At 50.1% G+C, this 16653-nt stretch overlaps 1 protein-coding gene across 1 annotated transcript in view; it reads right to left on the bottom strand.

Moving 5' to 3' along the window:
- Positions 1-16653, bottom strand: part of LOC101949198 (bestrophin-1) — a 22648-nt gene extending 5995 nt beyond the window's left edge. The window contains exons 1-8 of the mRNA XM_024110626.3: positions 16226-16653; positions 10624-10783; positions 8623-8717; positions 8221-8454; positions 5237-5391; positions 4465-4542; positions 1862-2014; positions 985-1065 (exon numbers count right to left, since the gene is read on the bottom strand). Coding sequence (XP_023966394.2) covers positions 985-1065; positions 1862-2014; positions 4465-4542; positions 5237-5391; positions 8221-8454; positions 8623-8717; positions 10624-10775 — 948 coding nt within the window. The 5' untranslated portion in view covers positions 10776-10783; positions 16226-16653. The remainder of the gene's footprint in view (positions 1-984; positions 1066-1861; positions 2015-4464; positions 4543-5236; positions 5392-8220; positions 8455-8622; positions 8718-10623; positions 10784-16225) is intronic.

Below are 16653 nucleotides of genomic sequence, written 5' to 3'. Positions count from 1 at the left end.
ATGTCAGACTCAAGGGGGGTAAAATTATCATTCTGCATGGTGCAGTACCTTCATTTAAGAGAATAAATTCTCTTCCCCAAAGAGTTTGCAATCTGACTAGGCCCAGGAATGGGGAAGGGATGCAACAGGAAAGCACCCAATGAATAAGCAGCTGGGTTTGGTACATGGGTTTTTAGTTACTAGGGTTGTTCTTTATGTATACAAATTGGAATGAAGGGGAAAGTGAAGGAGTCACCATTTGGAGTACAGAATGGTGTGTTTTAGGAGGGATTTGAAGGTGGAGTTTGTTGCTTGGTCCCCAGTAGGATGGAGACTGTTCTAGGCCCAAGAAGCAGTGTGGAAAAGACACAAGGTCATCGATGGGAGAAGGGGGTGCTGGGTTTGAGAAGGGGCAGGATTGGCACAGCACACGTACTAGTGGGAGAGCAGTGAGATATAGACAAGTCACATAAAGCCTTAAACATGAGCACAGGCCACCTGGGCTGGATAGAGAATGACACAGGAGGAGCATGAAGGGACACAGCCCCTCACGTACGTACACCAGCCATCATGCAACTGGAGCAGCATAAGCAGAAAGTCACATGCTCAGAAAGTCACATGGTCCTGTAGGGGCAGATCTTGTTCCATAATTTTCCATGCACGTGGGCTGGTTCCTTGGCTACTGAGAGAATGAGGATCCGTGCTTCATCACGCATACAGAAAGTGCTTTTTATCAAATCTCTGCTTACTCCTTCCCCTCCTTCTCCTTACTCTGACTCCTTTGTCTCCCCCTGACACTCAGGGCCCCGCCCTAATGTTATGCTGTCTGCAGCGCAGAGAAGGAATCAGGGACGATAGAAAAGAGGTGCCACGTGAGCGCACCCCTGACCTCTCTCTTCGTGTTTGGAGACCTGGAGCTATGAGTCTACTCGGTCCTTGGGTGCTGCCCTATCACCGCTCTCATCTCTGATGGCCCTGTTGTGTGGGATCAGGTCCCACTGTTACCTGCAGATTCCTGTCGATGAGCCAGTTGGTTTCAAAATCATCATCATCCTCTCCGAATGGGTTGATGAGCTGTTCAGCCACCTGCGCATTGAGAGCACATGGTAAGGGTTCAAATCCCCTTCCCGAGAGAGTGTCCTGCAGGGCCACTGGGACTCCGTGCCCCAGCACTAGGCCTGGGAAGCATATTTCAGCTACATTGCTTCTTGCAATGAGCGGCAGTGAGGGTGTTAAAAAGGGAAGATTAGCTGCCATGTGGCTTCTGCGACAGTTAGTGCTAATGTGCGTTTGCTGTTTACTATGTTACACCCCATTAGCCTTGCAGCTGAGGAGGAGGAAGCCAGGCCTCCATCAGTCAGTCACTGCAACTCCTGGATTCAGCCAGAGGGGTGGCCACAGAGCAATTCTCCGCAGGGCCAATGAAGCCCACTGCCTCAGAGCTAGGGTGACCAGATGTCCCGATTTTATTGGGACAGTCCCTTTTTGGGTCTTTTTCTTATATAGGCTCCTATTACCCCTCACCCCCGTCCTGATTTTTCACACTTGCGGTCTGGTCACGCTACTCAGAGCACTTACCAGCTGGTCAGGCCCAAGTGATAGGTCCCTGGGCTTAGGATGTGAATCCAGATCTCCTGCAAGGAGGTGCACTTAGATACAGGGAAGTGCCCTCAGCCTCTGCTGGCCTAGACAGAGAAAGCTAAGCCCTGGGACTTGAATGTGGGCCTGTTGCATGGCAGCGCAGGGCCTGGATCACTCAGACAGTGGGATGTCCCCCAGAGCAATCTGAGAAACTCCTGCCTGGGTCTGGAATCAATTCCAGGCTTCCCATGTTGGGAAAAGGAGGCTCCCAAAAGGTCAGGGCATGTTTCCTTGGACTCACCTTTAACCAGCCAGCGTAGAAGAAGAACTGCAGGAGAGTGAAGACAGGCACAAAGAGATCCAGCTCATGGCCAGGATACCCCTTCGCTGGGTCCAAGAACTGCCGGCCGATCAGGCAGGCCAGGAAGAAGCTGTAAACGGCCACCGTGACCACCTGGGGAGGGGCAGGGGGATGTGGTCAGAAACAGATCTCAGGTCCTAGCTTGCTTTCCTTGCCATCCTTCCTCAGATTCCCCTCTGACCCCTCCAGACTACCGCAGACTGCTGAGGAGCTCTGCAGGACTGCTCACTCTGCGGCCTTTCTAAGACTGTGTTTAAGAAGGCAAAGCTGGGTGCTTCTCTGGATGGGCACTGCCCCAATCCACCTCCTCCCTCTCAGCAGGAAGGTGTCTTTCTGCTGCAGCCATTTTTAAATGTACCCCCCTCCCAAATTATTTCCCTGTTCCCACAATGACCATGTAACTCTGGAGAAAAGCTAGACCCAGGGACAGCACTGCTAATGCTTTGCCCCTCTACTGCACCTTCCACCTGCAAAGCACATGTCTTAGGGGCAGTGAAGCCTCACAACACCCCCATGAGGGCCAATGAGGAAATTAAGGCACAGAGAGGTTGTGTGACCTGCCCGAAGCTGCACAACAAATCAGGAGCAGAGCTGGGGAATCTGGTCTCCCTCTCCTGCCCCTGAAAACTTCCCTGAGTGCCCGATGTCTCAGCTAGGTGGCAAAGTGCTGTCTTCCCTACTGGAGCAATGGGACTGTTGGGCTACTGGTTCTTGGGCTGGTTCTCAGTTGAAACCAAGAGAAACCAGTGTGGACCAAATGCTGGAGGTTGCTAGAATTCCCAGCAGGGTGGTACCTGCAGTATTGCCGACCGCAAACTTTCAAATATCATGAGTCTGGCTCCCGAAAATGATGGGATTGATTTAAAATGTGAGGGGTTTTTATACAGATCTATTTTTAATTTGCCTTCTGGTTTCTCAGCCTCCAGGTTTCACTTGTGGCACATTTTCAAGCTTTTCTCTACAACCATGAGGGCTGCAATCTCCTGATGCCAGAAGCTGGGGCTTTCTGAAGAAAAACTCCCCAAATACTGCAAGACTTGTGAGTTGGCAACACTGCCGGGTGACCTGCCACCCTGCTCTGGACAAACCCCATGGCCTGTAGCAAAGCACCCAAGCCAGGATGGCAAAGCTTCAGGGGCACTTGTGGACATGTCTGGCTCACAATGCATGGGGAGTCAGGCCCTGGGTCAGGGGACTGTGACTGGATATCGCTGGCAGAATTCCCATTGCAGGTGACTGGAAGCAGAGAGAAACTGTTTCCATTATCATGACTGAGGAGCCTGCATGGGCAGACTCTTCCTCCTTGAGCGCTTGACCTTCCTCCCATCCAGGCAGTGCAGCCTCAGCAGGCTGGTCTTGCTTGGCATTCTGGCCCTGGGTCCAAGGATCCATGGTGAATTAACCCCTGACCATGCCCCATTATTAGCTGAATCCCCACTCTGTACTCCTGTACAGTTCCCTGTTGTCTATGGACGCCTAGACACCCCGAAGAGCTGACCGCTGTGTGGAGCTGACATTGCTAGCGCAGGGCATTAGTGCACAGTGTGTGTGCGCATGAGGGTGCGAGCAGAGGCGGTGTAGCGCTGTGCCGTGCACTCCAGGAGAGCATCCTCAGGCCACCCGTAGTGACCGAGCTCCTATGGAACAGCACTGTGACTAGCTGCGGCCTTGACATTCTCTTGCCTTTGATCCTGGTTTGCAGGAGAATCTGATCTGCACAGGGCTCTAAATAAATCCCCCACTAACCTTTGCAGCCATCCAGAACTGGAGTTGTTCCTCTTTCACAGCAGACCACACTAATGGGAGTGAGCATTGCCTAAGCAGCTGCATTATACAAGATGGGACTGGCGCCAAGCTGTCTATCCGGGGGTTGCTGCCAGAGAGCTATTGAACGGTTAGAGCACCTTGTGTCTAATGCAGATAAACAGCTTTCCCTGTCCACAGAGAGTGTAGATGGCACCTCCCACTCAGACCTGTTCTGCATTCTCCAGTACCCCTAGAGCAGTGTCCTCGGGGCTAAGGTACTAGTATTGTTGAGTGGGGAGAAGCTGATGCATTTACAGGATGATGAGCAGGCATTGGAGGGGTGTATACGTAGGAGGTATATATGGGTGTGTGTCTGGAGTTCATTCATATCTATGGTGTGTGGGGGGACACACAGGTCACCCACCATAGGTTTGTCTATGGGTTGTCTGTCTGTGAATTGATGAGGAATGTGGGTGTGCATGCCTGGGATCGGTGCGTGTGTGCTGGGATACTTGTGTTTGCTGCATAAGTCGGTGTTTATGCGTGTGGGTAAGTTTGTGTATGTAGGGTGTGCATTGGTGGGGTCCATGTGTGGCTTTGGGGTATATCTGGGGATCCATGTGTGGATATGAAGTATATCTGGGGGTCCATGTGTGGGGGGGGGGTGTATGTGGAAAACCACATGTGTATTAAAGAGCCTTGCCTGTTTCCCAGCACATTGTGTCTCTGGTTGCAGTGATTCGCCTTGCAGAGGCCATTGGGTGGGGTAGTGGCTACAGAGGGCCTCCTGCACTCACCTGAGTGTAGACCAGTGGGATGCTGATCCAGTCATACCCATAGAGTCGCCCACACTGACTACGCAAGGTGTTTAGTTCCTGGAGTGGGGAACAACAGAGAAAAAGGAATGGCTCCCTTCCACAGAAAAGCTACCTCATACTAACACCCTCCCATGCTCCTTCCCCTCCAGACTGCTCCACCAAGGGGACCTTAACTCCACGCAGGGCACACCTTTCAGGTAGGGCAGGGAATTCACTTTCTATGGTCATTCACTCCTGGGCTTTGCCCATTCTTAAATATTGAACTTTCTGCCCTCCCCACCACCACACTGGAGCACCAGTGGGACCTCTGGCTTGTCCTGAAGGGACCCTTTCTCTACTGGAGTCAGGAGGGGATTCAGGGCCTGATTCTCCTCTCACACCGGTGCAAACTGGGAGTAACTCCTCTGGAGTCAATGGCATTACACCCTTGTAAAGCAGTGTGAGAGAAGAGCCACAGTCTCCTTGTCTAGAGTCCTGGGCTCTGTCACACAATTGCTGTGCTAGTGGACACCACACTGTATTGGCCTAACTTCCCATTTTCTCCCCTCCATTGAGTGATAGATATGAGTGGGCACGTTTCCCATTGAAGTTAATGGAGTTACACCACGGATGTGATTGGTGTAGTCTCTAAGCCCAACCTCACCTTCCCTACTCCCCTGGGTGACCAGCAGCAAGTCCCTCTGCTCCACCCAGAGAGGAGAGCAGGGCTGGTTCGTTCTCGACATGCCCTCTGGCTGTCTCCAGAACTCACGTTCAGGATGCCCTGGAGCAGCACGCTATCCCGGATCCTGCCCTCGTTCCGCGCCTTCACTGCCAGGTTTGAGAACCACACGCAGGGGATCCAGAACTTGTTGTGGGGAGAGTTCAGGCTCTCAAACTTCTTGTGCTCTTCTGGGGTCATGAGGCCTAAATGGGCAAGAGGAGATGGGGGATGGAAGACAATAGAGAGCCTCCCCTTTCCAGTCTTTCCTTGACACATGAAAAACCTGCAGGCTCCTATGGATGGGTGTTCACCTCACAAAGCAAATTGACCCACACATCAGGCGATCCCATGGTGTCAGGGAAGTTCTGCCATTCACAGGCTGGTACAGTCTCTTGTGGAAACTCATGTGCCTGTGCCCCCATGTCTCTGGCCCTCCAAATCATCAGGCCAGCTTTGGACCAAGATGAGAGAGAGAGGATCCAGGTGCAGAGACCTACCTAAGGCAGCAGAGCCTGACTAGAGTTCTGATTGTTTGGGGATTTTCCTTCTCACAAAGTTTTGGCATACACCTCTGAGCTCTCCACGGCGACACCATCTCCCACACCAGTTGTATTCCACGTTCCCTGTCTAGAGGTCAGCATTGCACATCCTAGACTTGTCGTAAGAGTTCTCTCAGTGTGGAAAATCAGTCAGTGTTCAAAGGGCCAGGCTCCCACTCTCTGTCTGACAGAGAGGGGCTCATTCCTGCTGCCACATCCCTTGTGCATCTGATCTGGTAGCTCTTTACACCTATGTTGCACTCCGTGGCCCAGATTCCTGGGTCTGAGCGAGCGGTGATCAGTGCAGGAGCAGAGGGGAGAAGGGAGAAAGCTCTAAGCCATATTTCTGATCTCCTGGTCTTTGGCCAAACCAGTCCTGGCATGATTCTGAGTAGGTCTAAGTAGTTCTAAGTTAGGCAAGCTGGAGTAGTTCCAAAGGGTAGGATATCTGTGGGGAGGTGCCATCTAGAGGCAGGGTATTTGGAGGCAATTACCCTAAGAGGGCAGGTTACTTCCAGGGTAATTACCCAGAAGGGACAGAGTATTGATAGGATGGGCCCGTGGGTCAGAGTATTTCCAGTGAAAGCATCTGTAAGCACCAGGTATTGCATGAGGTGTTTAGAACAGAGGAGCAGGATATTTACAGGGTCGGTGCCATGTAAATACAAAGTCCTCTGGAGCAGACTGCAATTATCCCTATGTACCTAGTGAAGCCTGTGTAGGCCTCAGAGCACTCATGCCCTGAAACCCGGCGTCCTCCCTCCTTGTTCTCAATGCTGGGGCTCACTGTTGCTTTGTAAGAAGAGGCTTTTATGGAAACCCACTGGGGACAAATGTGCGATGCATTAGCTCTAGAATGTGTCATTCACGTCCGGCAGTCATGCCTTTTGAAGAGGAATAATAGATGTCCCACCCACGAAGCACCCCCATAAAAATATTGAACACATCCCACACAACTAAATGACCCTCGCAACACCTCTGATAAGAACTATTATCATTCCTTTTGGTAAATAGGGGGAATTGTAGATGGGGGAAACTGAGGCACAAGACAGCTGTGGCTTGCTCAAGGTCACACAGTCAGTATGAGAACTAAAACAACCAAATTGCTGGCTTCCAAACTGCTGCTCAGAACACACCTCTGACCAAGAATCCTATCTGGTTGAGGTCATTATCAACAAAAGGCCTTTAAAGAGATGAAATCTATGACCACATCATTGCTGTCTGGGTTACCTGCATCTAAGCGGCTGTCAGAATTCTCTTTGCTATGAGCTGCTCTATGTTTGAAGTAAACCTGATGTTCACGGTACTGATTTTCTGACTGACAAAGACAAACCATATTTAACAAAACCAGAGGAAACAAGGTGAAAAAGTAGAAAGTTGAATGAAAAGCAATGACCTTCAATGACCACCAGAGAGCGCAACAATCCAAGAAACAGGTCAGGAATGCACATGAGACTTGCTGATATGAAGAGACTCAACTTTTATTTGCCTTTATGTGCTTCTTTCATCTGTGTTATTTTCTTAATGTGTACTCCCTCCTTCCCCTCCAACAGTATATAATTTGTCAATAGCCACCACCCCCAAGAGCATAACTTACAATGCGTAATCATGCACAACAATTACTGATCATGGGCAAAATCCACTCAAGTGCAGGAGGCCTGTTCAAGCCCCACCACTTAGACTCATGCCGAAGGCTCAAGTAGTGCAGGGGACTCTGCTGACCCTTTGCAGTGGGGGGAGCATTTCACCATGTCAGCGCAGCTCATGAGCAAACCTACAATAACGTGTCAAGGGGAGCAAGAATGGAAGCCATCCTGTTCTTCCCAGTGACCCTACAGAAACAAACCAGAGCCTGCCACTACATCTTTCTGATGAACCCTGCGATAAAGAGCAAGTGTATACAACCCGGTGTCCTCAGGAACAGCCCTGCAATAACAAATCAGTGTACACAACCCCAAACCTGCAATAACCAACGTGTGTGTGTGCTCACAGTAGAGGAAAAATTAATTGTGATCAGAAACTAGCCTTCAATTGCACTATTTCGAAGCTCAAACAACAGGAAAAAACATGACTGGCTAGGTCGATCTCAAAGATGCATTCTCTCCTTGGTAGCAGTAGTGAGGGGGGGTTAATGACTTAGGGCTCAAGCCTGAGTAATTCTTGGTTGTGCTGGGAATCCTCAGTTCCCCAGAAATCCCAGTGGTAGGTGCTCAGCACCTGCAGCAGTCACTTAGCACTTTACAGGATTGTGTCCATAATGCTCATTGCCTGGCCCCCCTGCGCTTCTTGTTTGGGACAGATAGATTCGTTTGGATTTCACGGCTTGTCCCCCTAGCCCTGGTCTCCCGAGCCATGAGGATTCCAGTGGGTATCTCTGTGTCTCGAGGTCATGCAGTTGTTTCCACCACACCTCAACCCAGCCAGCCCTCCCAGGACTGTAGCAGCCTCTGGCTTAGGCTTAGCAACTGCGCTAGAGATGGAGAGGGCACCTACCTGCTCGCACGATGTGCTCCGTGCTGGGGAAGCGCTTGTAGACGGCGGTGCTGACGGAGCGGAGGATCAGCACACTGCAAAGGTTGCTGTAGCGCATCAGGGTGCGCCGCAGGAGGCGCCCATACTCGTCCTGTCCATCCACATTACTGGAGACCAGGTTCATGATGCGGTCGGGCCATGGGATGCTCTCGTACTGACCCCACCAGCGAGATACCACTAGGGCCACGTAGAAACCTAGGGCGGAATTGGCATAATTAGTCCACCCAGATACCTGTCAGATACAGCAGGGTCTGCGGGGGAGGAGTGGCTAGCTATGTCCCCAGTGCATCCCAATGGCCCGCAGAGCAGTGTCTGGATAGGAAGGGGAAGCACCATTCCACTCCCCAGCCCCACACTCCTTACCCAGCACGAAGGACACAGGGATCAGCTCAGCATAGTTGTTGCAATATAGAGCCAGCTTCTCAAACATCAGCCTTTGGCTTGCATTCAGTATCAGCCTGTAAAGCAAACCCAGAGGCACATTCTCACTATCAGACTCACAGAAGAGACTTCACCCTTCCCAGCCCTGTGTGGATGGGAGTCCATGAGCAAAGCCAATGAAACCACTGCGCTCTCTGACCTAGGAGATGTTCCATGGGAAACACCTTGCTTGTCAACCCAGGAGATGTGTCCAAGGGAGCTCCACTCTGTTTTACCCAGGGGACACACCACATGAAACATGTTGCCATCCCATCTAGGAGATGTCTGTGCTAAAGAAAATGACCCGGTGGCCAACTCAGGCGATACTTCCTGGCCTGCTGTGAGGCAAACTTGCAACCAAACTAGGGCTGCTGGCTCAGGTGCTGCAGTGAGTGAGTCAGCCCTCAGGCATACAGTAGCAGCCTATCACCAAGCAGAGACTGCGTCAGATGACCCCAGGCTCAGGTATTTCCACAACCCCAGCAGAGCTGCAGAGCAGCTCAGTCTGAGTAACGGTGCTACCCAGCCAGGAGCCCTCCTGCTGCCTCGCAGTGCATCAGACTCCAGCTGCAGCCCCAGTCCTGCCTGAGCCCTGTCCTTGCCCTGCAGTAGCCTCACTCCAGCCGTGTCACTGACCTGCTCCAACCTTTCTTCTGCCTTTGGATCTCCCCCCAACCCTCCGACTCTGACTATCCGGTTTCTACCTTCAGCGTATGTCTGGACTCCGGCTTTGGTATCAGCTGGTCTAGTCTCTGCACTCTGACCACCCAGCTTCGATCTCTGGCCTGCACCTGGACTCTGGCTATGGTTCCAATCCTGGCTACGGACTCTGATTTTGGTTTTGATTCCAGCCTGCCTGCAGATCTTGATTCCAGGACCACGCTTGGCTCAGGCAACTCTATGCCTAGCTGTGACCCAGGCTGCAGCCACTAGGCCTGACTATCGGAAGCAATGCCTGACACGTGCTGTCTGACTCTATGGGCAATACACAAATGTCCAACCCAGGAGAGGCGTAGTGGCCAATACAGAGCTGTTGTACGATACCAGAAATGTACCATTGAACTGGATTTAGCACCACAGTGGATTTAAATTAATTGTAATCTCTATTCTGTTGCCTGTCATTCAGACTCTAATAGTAGCAAACTGGGAAGGAGCTGCTTCTGCCTTTATACAGAGCTGCTTTCCTGCCTCAGCCTCAGTGCCACCTAGATACACCTTAGCTCAACTGTGTGAGCTGAGTGACTTTCCCTCCAAGAAACTGAGGAGTCACAGAACACATGACCCCCACACCAGACTCTACGACAAACTAGTAGCCCCAATCATTCTGTCTGCTCCATGAGAGACACGAGAGGAAATGCCACGCTGTGCAATCTAAGGGATCTCTTCCCAAACGCGCCCTTCCAGGGGTTATCCTCTGTATCTCCACTACCTAAGCCCAGAGAAACCATCTTCCTGAGGGATGGGGATGACCTCTGTATATGCACATCCAGTTTATCTGCATTCATTTAACCTTAATCTGCTCTTTTCTGGAAGGACAAATATCCATCATACATAGCTTACTTTCCCTCCACGGAGAAGCCATGCTTCTTCTAAGGAGAAGGGTCACCCTGTGTATATTTCACTAGTAACCTGGGAGAAACTCTAACCCCACTGATAAGGAAAAGCTGTCAGCTAGTAAACTCTGTTGGAACAGTGAGGAAAGAGCTTTCCTCTCTTCACGTCTCAGTAGATCCAGGGAGCAAGTCTCTGCTGTTCTTGGGAAATGGAACCTCTGCAATGCACCATCACTGACACTGCTTCAGAAAGCTAGGACCTGTACTGAACATTTCTTGCCCAGTTCCTTTTCCCCAGTAGCCAGTATCAATGTCCCCAAACCCACACCGCCTGAATAATGGGCAGAACCTGGATGGGTCTCTCAGGGCTCAGGTGAAAAAGGAAACTTACCTGTAAGTGAGGCTGATGCTGAAGTAGAGAGTGATGAAGATGAAGAACTCACAGTAGAGGAGTTTGTAGATACTCCCTTTCCATCTGAGCAGGAGCTGCGAGAAGGTGCCCAGGCGGGCATCAGCTACTCGATTTGTGTATGTCACAGTCATCACAGAGCCTGTGAGGAACAAAACATGGAGACACTGAGGCCATCAGGAAACCTGCTAAAGGGGTGGAAGGAGACTGAGGTACAGCAAGTGGTACCCGTGACTGAGCTAGTAAGGACACTGTCCAGAAATAGTGACACCAGGAGTCCATCCCAGCTGTGCACAGAAACTCAGGTTCTTCTCTTCCTGGGGCCACCCCAAAGTCCATTTCAGGTAGGCTCAGAAATCCAATTCAGAGAATCATGCCACGGCCCGTTTATCAAAAGCAAACACATCCAGAACATCAGGAAGTAATGAGGCCGGCCCATATGTGCTAGATGGAACTGGGCCTATTGAATTTCCTATGATTTAGGCTGGAGCTGAGCCCTGGTACTTTAATGAAACATCTGGACTGGTAGCCTCTGGCTGTGGAAGACTCAGAAGGACATATCTCTACTTTCCCTGATTTACCATTATCTATCTATCTATCTAGGTGTTTATACCATGCCCATCACCTCAGTATCTGGGTTCCTGTAGAACTTGTGGATTTGCTGTCTCAGGAAAGACGAATCTTGCTAAAATACACCATGTTTCTCTTAGTTTTTTCTAAGGAATCCTCAAAGGATCCACTGCAAAAAGCCTGGATCAGACTGGTCTTGTATAAAAGATCCATATCCAGCAACCTAACCCATAACAGCTGCCTTCTATAGCAGAACAAACTTTGTTGCAAGCAAGAAGTTTGGCCAGTGTCCCAGGGAAAGCAGAGGGCATTGTTGCTGTAGGGGAAGCTGATGGTGTGTCCAAGTCTCTTTGAAGGGAGTGTTCAGGCCTTTTTCTCTGATAAATTCTTCCACTTGTAACTGGGACAGTTACCGGTATAATCCAAGCTGCTGCAGGGAGGGGGAAGGATTTGCCAGCTTTACCCTTCCTTCCTTCCTTCTCAGGACAATGCTTTGCAAAGGTCGCTTTGTGTTGGGATTGGTATTTGACTCCTGCCATTCCCAGCCATTGAACTGAGGCTCAGGAACAGGAAAGGGGCTCTGTCTTTACTGTTACTTCAGTGCTCCCGAAAGATGGTGCATGGACAGCCCTGAGCATGGCCAATGGCAGTGCTAGATGCCCCTCCCAAAGCGCCTCTGTAGGGGCACGAAGGAAGCACAGTCTCCATTCAGTCCTTGGTCCCTCTTCAGACGTAGCTGACAAGGAGGCAGATTTGAGCCAGTTGTAATGGTGGATTTTGATCTGTTCTCTGAGATCTGGGCTGGGAGCACTAACTCACATCACATGAAAACAATGAGGAGTCCTTGTGGCACCTTAGAGACTAACAAATTTATCTGATGAAGTGGATTTTAGATCACAAAAGCTTATGCCCAAATAAATTTGTTAGTCTCTAAAGTGCCACAAGGACTCCTCATTGTTTTTGCTGATACAGACTAACACAGATACCTGTCTCACGTCACATAGACCTCAAAGCAGCCACGCGGTGGTATCAATATTCAGCCACTATCTGACCTGGTCTAGGTTTATACTGTGACCTAGTAGCAAAATGCTCCCTATTCACTACCAATTCCTTGAGCTCTGTAGTGCCCCTTGGATGGGTGGCAGAACCAGCTTAAAGTATCTGAAGGCAGGAATGAGAGAGAAGGGGTCACACCTGCTGCTCCGGCAGAGACAAAGTGACTGGGACATAGACCTAGAGCCTGGGTGATTGGCAGCTGTGGTTGGAGGGAAAAAGATCTGAAAGCAGACTCCAGAGAAGTGGTGTACAGCCCCTGGGAATGTGTGTAAAGGTGGAAAAAGAGAAGATAGGGTAAAGGGAAGAAAAAGAAAGAAAGAAGGTTCTGAGGGGAGAGTGAAAGGTAGATAAGACAGAATGAGAATGGGGAAGAAGGAGAGAGGTAAAGGTGGAGACAGGAGACCGAAACAGGGAAGGGATAGGTGTGTGGAGAAGGGGAGGGTGAGAAGAGAGAGGAAGAGGGAGGGGAAGATGAGGGGAGACAGTTTGTTAAGAAATGTTTTAAATCAAGCTTGGGCACATCTCCAGGACAAGTGGAGATAGTTTAAACAGATCAGAGAACAGCAAAGTGTGTTGATTCCACCCGCAAATGAATGCTCTGACTTGAATTGTGGCTTTTTGATGAGTGCAAGTGGTGGAGGGTGGGGGTGGGTGGCAGTGGTGCTGGCTGCGGTGTGGAAGGAAGAAGCCATCCACATCTTCTTGCCCCTCCTGTTCCATTCATGTCAGCTTTGGGGAGTCCTCCTCCTCCAGTGTGGCTTGTCCATGGAGAAAGTGTAAAGGCTGGGAAGGCAATGGAAAGCTTCCTGTGGTTGAATTCTCCTCATACTGTAGGTTTCCTAGCCTCTTGGGTTGTGGACCCCTTCTTTGAAGGATTGCCCTTCCTTGCAGTTACGTCAGTGCTTGCAGTTTCTCAACATCATGGTTTACAGCTTTCCGGTGTTTATTTTATTAGACATTTCACTCTGCAGTTCTGCTGGGGGAGGTTTCAAATCAAGACATCTCTGGAGTATGTTCCAAAGCAGAGGAGAACTGGCCCCTTGTTGGCAGCCTCAGCAGAAGGCTGAGGCCTTCGGTCCATTGACTTCAAAGGGCAGTGGATCAGGCCCTAGAAATGGTCCCTGCTGCCCAGAGCTGCTGCTCAGACAACTTTCCCCAGCACTAAGTACATTTAGGAAAGATTCCCCTTGACTTCAGTGGGCTTTACATCTGGGGAATTAAGGACAAATGAGAACAATGACCAGGCAGGGGAGAAAAGCACTCATCCCCCCAGGTGAAGGACAGCACTGGCAACAGTCCTCTTAATGCTGGGCTCGGAAGCAGGTGCATGTCCACATTCTGAAGGACAGCACCAGGGCTGGCTCCAGGCACCAGCTTGCCAAGCAGGTGCTTTGGGCGGCCACTCCGGAGAGGGGCGGCACGTCCAGCTATTCGGCGGCAATTCGGCGGACGTCCCTCACTCCCGCTCGGAGCAAAGGACCATCCGCCAAATTGCCACCGCAGATTGGGATCGCGGCTTTTTTTTTTTTTTTTTTCCGCTTGGGGCAGCAAAAACCCTGGAGCCGGCCCTGGACAGCACCTCCAGCAAGGCCACGTCCCCGACACCACACTGAGGGTAGCAGACAGCACCTCTTGCAATAATGTGCAAGCGGTGCTGAGGAGGTGGATGATAGTGTATGTCCAGGTTGTGAAGGAAAGTGACTCCAGCAGCACAGTGGAAAAAGGAGTGAATAGTTTACAGCAAATAACCCATTTAATGAGTGTCATCCCTTTTCTGACCATGAATTGCTTGTGAGCTGTTACAACGTTCTAGCATTTATTTGCTATGCAACGTATTCACTGAACCATTATCAAGAAGTTGTCTCATCTCATTGGACTCTATGATAGTCAAAATTCAAACCAAGTTGGTTAGTTGGACTGGACATAGATCCTGTGTGATATTGTTTCTGTTCTCTGATTGGATGAGCCTAACTCCCTAGAATCAGGTGTTTATTATGAAGACTCAGGTTCGTGAATTCAAATTTTGCTGCTTCTTTTTGCAACCATGCCTGCCAGGAAGCTTCTTCCCAGAACGTTCTTGGAAAATGAACACACAAGTTGCAAGAACACCGGCAGAGTGATTTCTTTCACAGATTCAAATAAAGGCTAATGGACAGTATCTGCAGTATTTGCCCCGCACTAGCTAGTGACAGCTCCCCCTAATGCTGAGCTGGGTGTTGGGTGGATGGGTCTGTCCTGATTTTGAAAGACAGTACAGCACAGCAAACCCGGACACCACGTGCGAGTGCTGGAGACAGAGCAGGCCCAGGGTTGGAAGAACAGCAATCCCAGCAACACCCCTCCAGTCATCAATTAAATCAGAATATTTCCTAATGAATCATGTTGAGGGAGGAAATGTGTTCAGGAAATGAAATCAGCCCCTCCAGTAGCACAGTGTCTGTTAATGGCACTGTGAGGCTTAATGACTAGGTTTCTAGCACAACCTTGAGTGTATAACAATGATAATAATAATTAATAAGAGGAGTTACACCACCATAAAACTGATGTAATGAAATATCAATTCAGAACCTGCAGACCTCTATTGGACAGACTAATACAAGTTATACAGTTAGAGGTGTGCTGCTTTTTTCAAATTCATGAATATTTATCCATAGCTGAAGCTGCTAGCTTTTGTCCACTTGTAAATTCGTTACCCCAAATTAGGTTCAGTGTGTGTGTGCGCACGCACACACACACACATTGTTGAATATAAGACAGTGTTCACTCCCAGCTGATGCTCCCAAACTGCAGGTGCACTTTAAAGCATGAAATCAACCCTCCTCCTGGGAAATGGACCTGGAAAGCTGCATTGCTGACCATCTCAAAGACCAACCTGACCCTCCATCCCAAAAGGGACGCACACATATCCAGCGTTATTGCTCTTTCTGAAGATGCTACTGCTTTGGCAGTATCTTTTGTGATGCATTTTCAGTGACAATTAGCTGAACAGCCCACACTGTGATACCAGAAACCTGCACAGCTGGGACCTTTGTCTGCCAAGTAGATCACTCCTCTTGTAATGCCCGTTATCTGCGTACATTTTCATATTTGTTTCTAGGACTTAGAAGGCTGGTTGCAACTTTAACTGCTCCATAACCTGCACACATATAGATTATGTACCAGAAAGGTACACACACTTACATAGCTATCTTGGGGACGTATTACACAGAGCTGGCTGGGTTGTGTGTGTTACACACGCTCCCTTCATGTCTCAAAGCGCCCAGGGAGACTCTTCCTTACATAACTCAAATGCAGAATAAATTTTTACCAAACATGGAAAACTTCAGCTCTTCTTTATGTAAATAATGGCTGTTTCCCACCTCCATCTAATTCCTCTGCTGCAGGCATACGGCACGAGCCATTTCCCATGCTTTTTCCCTTCACTCTGGATGGTTAAGGTAGTTTCCCTACCATCCTGCCCATTGGGGTGGAAATATTGCAGAATGGGACTGGATGCGTGGCTTTCGCTGCCGTTTGGGGCTGGGGGATGCAGTGTAAGGTCAGTGTTGGGACTGGCATATCGGGATCTGGGATAGACAAGCAGAAAGAGACAAAAACACTCGCACATCATTTACAGTGAGTCTGCATAGCCAGATATCCAGCTGCCTGGCATTCTGTATGAGTGAGCTCTGTTGTCCCAGCATCTACACAGCCACTGCCTGGTTACTTGCTGACTAGTTCTGGTCATTCCGTTTGGATTAACAATCACATCCAGAAACTGATGGACATTAACCAGCTTTCACAGCCCTCACACAGACAGACAGACAGCCCCAATCAAGTGTCCACAACAGAAAGACGGACGCTAATATACCATGGTGATGGGCACGGTATAATACTATAGAGAGACAGATCAAACTAGCAGTCCCTGAGGGAATCTTTCCAGCCATGTGATAAAGCCCCATGGGGTGTGAGTACTTACCGGCACAGGCTTCCGGACTGCACGGGAGACTTGGGAAGTTTGGTCCTGCATGTGTCCTCGCTGGGTCCTTTGTCGGCACACGCCACCCCCCTCCTCCTACCGCCCCCTCGGCTCATGGGGGATTGAACCTGACAGAGACCGGGTGCTCTAAGGAGCCTGAAACCCACTTGGGAGCTGCAGCCGGTCACTTGATTCTTTAATCCCACTCCCATTACAAAAGAGACTCTTGTCTTTTGCTGTTCCCTTCTAATCTTCCGAGTAAGCCCCTGTGTGTTTACAGAGGCAGCTGGGGGAGGGGGAAGGCAGGGCTGGCTGCTTGGCGGCTGCTGCTAACTCCTGGCACAGCCAAGGTGGCTACAAGAAGAGAGGCATTTTCCTCTAATTCTTTCCTGTTTGGTTCCTTCCTGTGTGTCACGGTTTCAGAGGAG

The sequence above is a fragment of the Chrysemys picta genome, chromosome 4 (assembly GCF_011386835.1).
Source record: "Chrysemys picta bellii isolate R12L10 chromosome 4, ASM1138683v2, whole genome shotgun sequence".
Classification (NCBI taxonomy): Eukaryota; Metazoa; Chordata; order Testudines; family Emydidae; genus Chrysemys; species Chrysemys picta.
The sequence above is the reverse complement of the archived record's forward strand: the minus strand, read 5'-3'. Positions and strand labels throughout refer to the sequence as shown.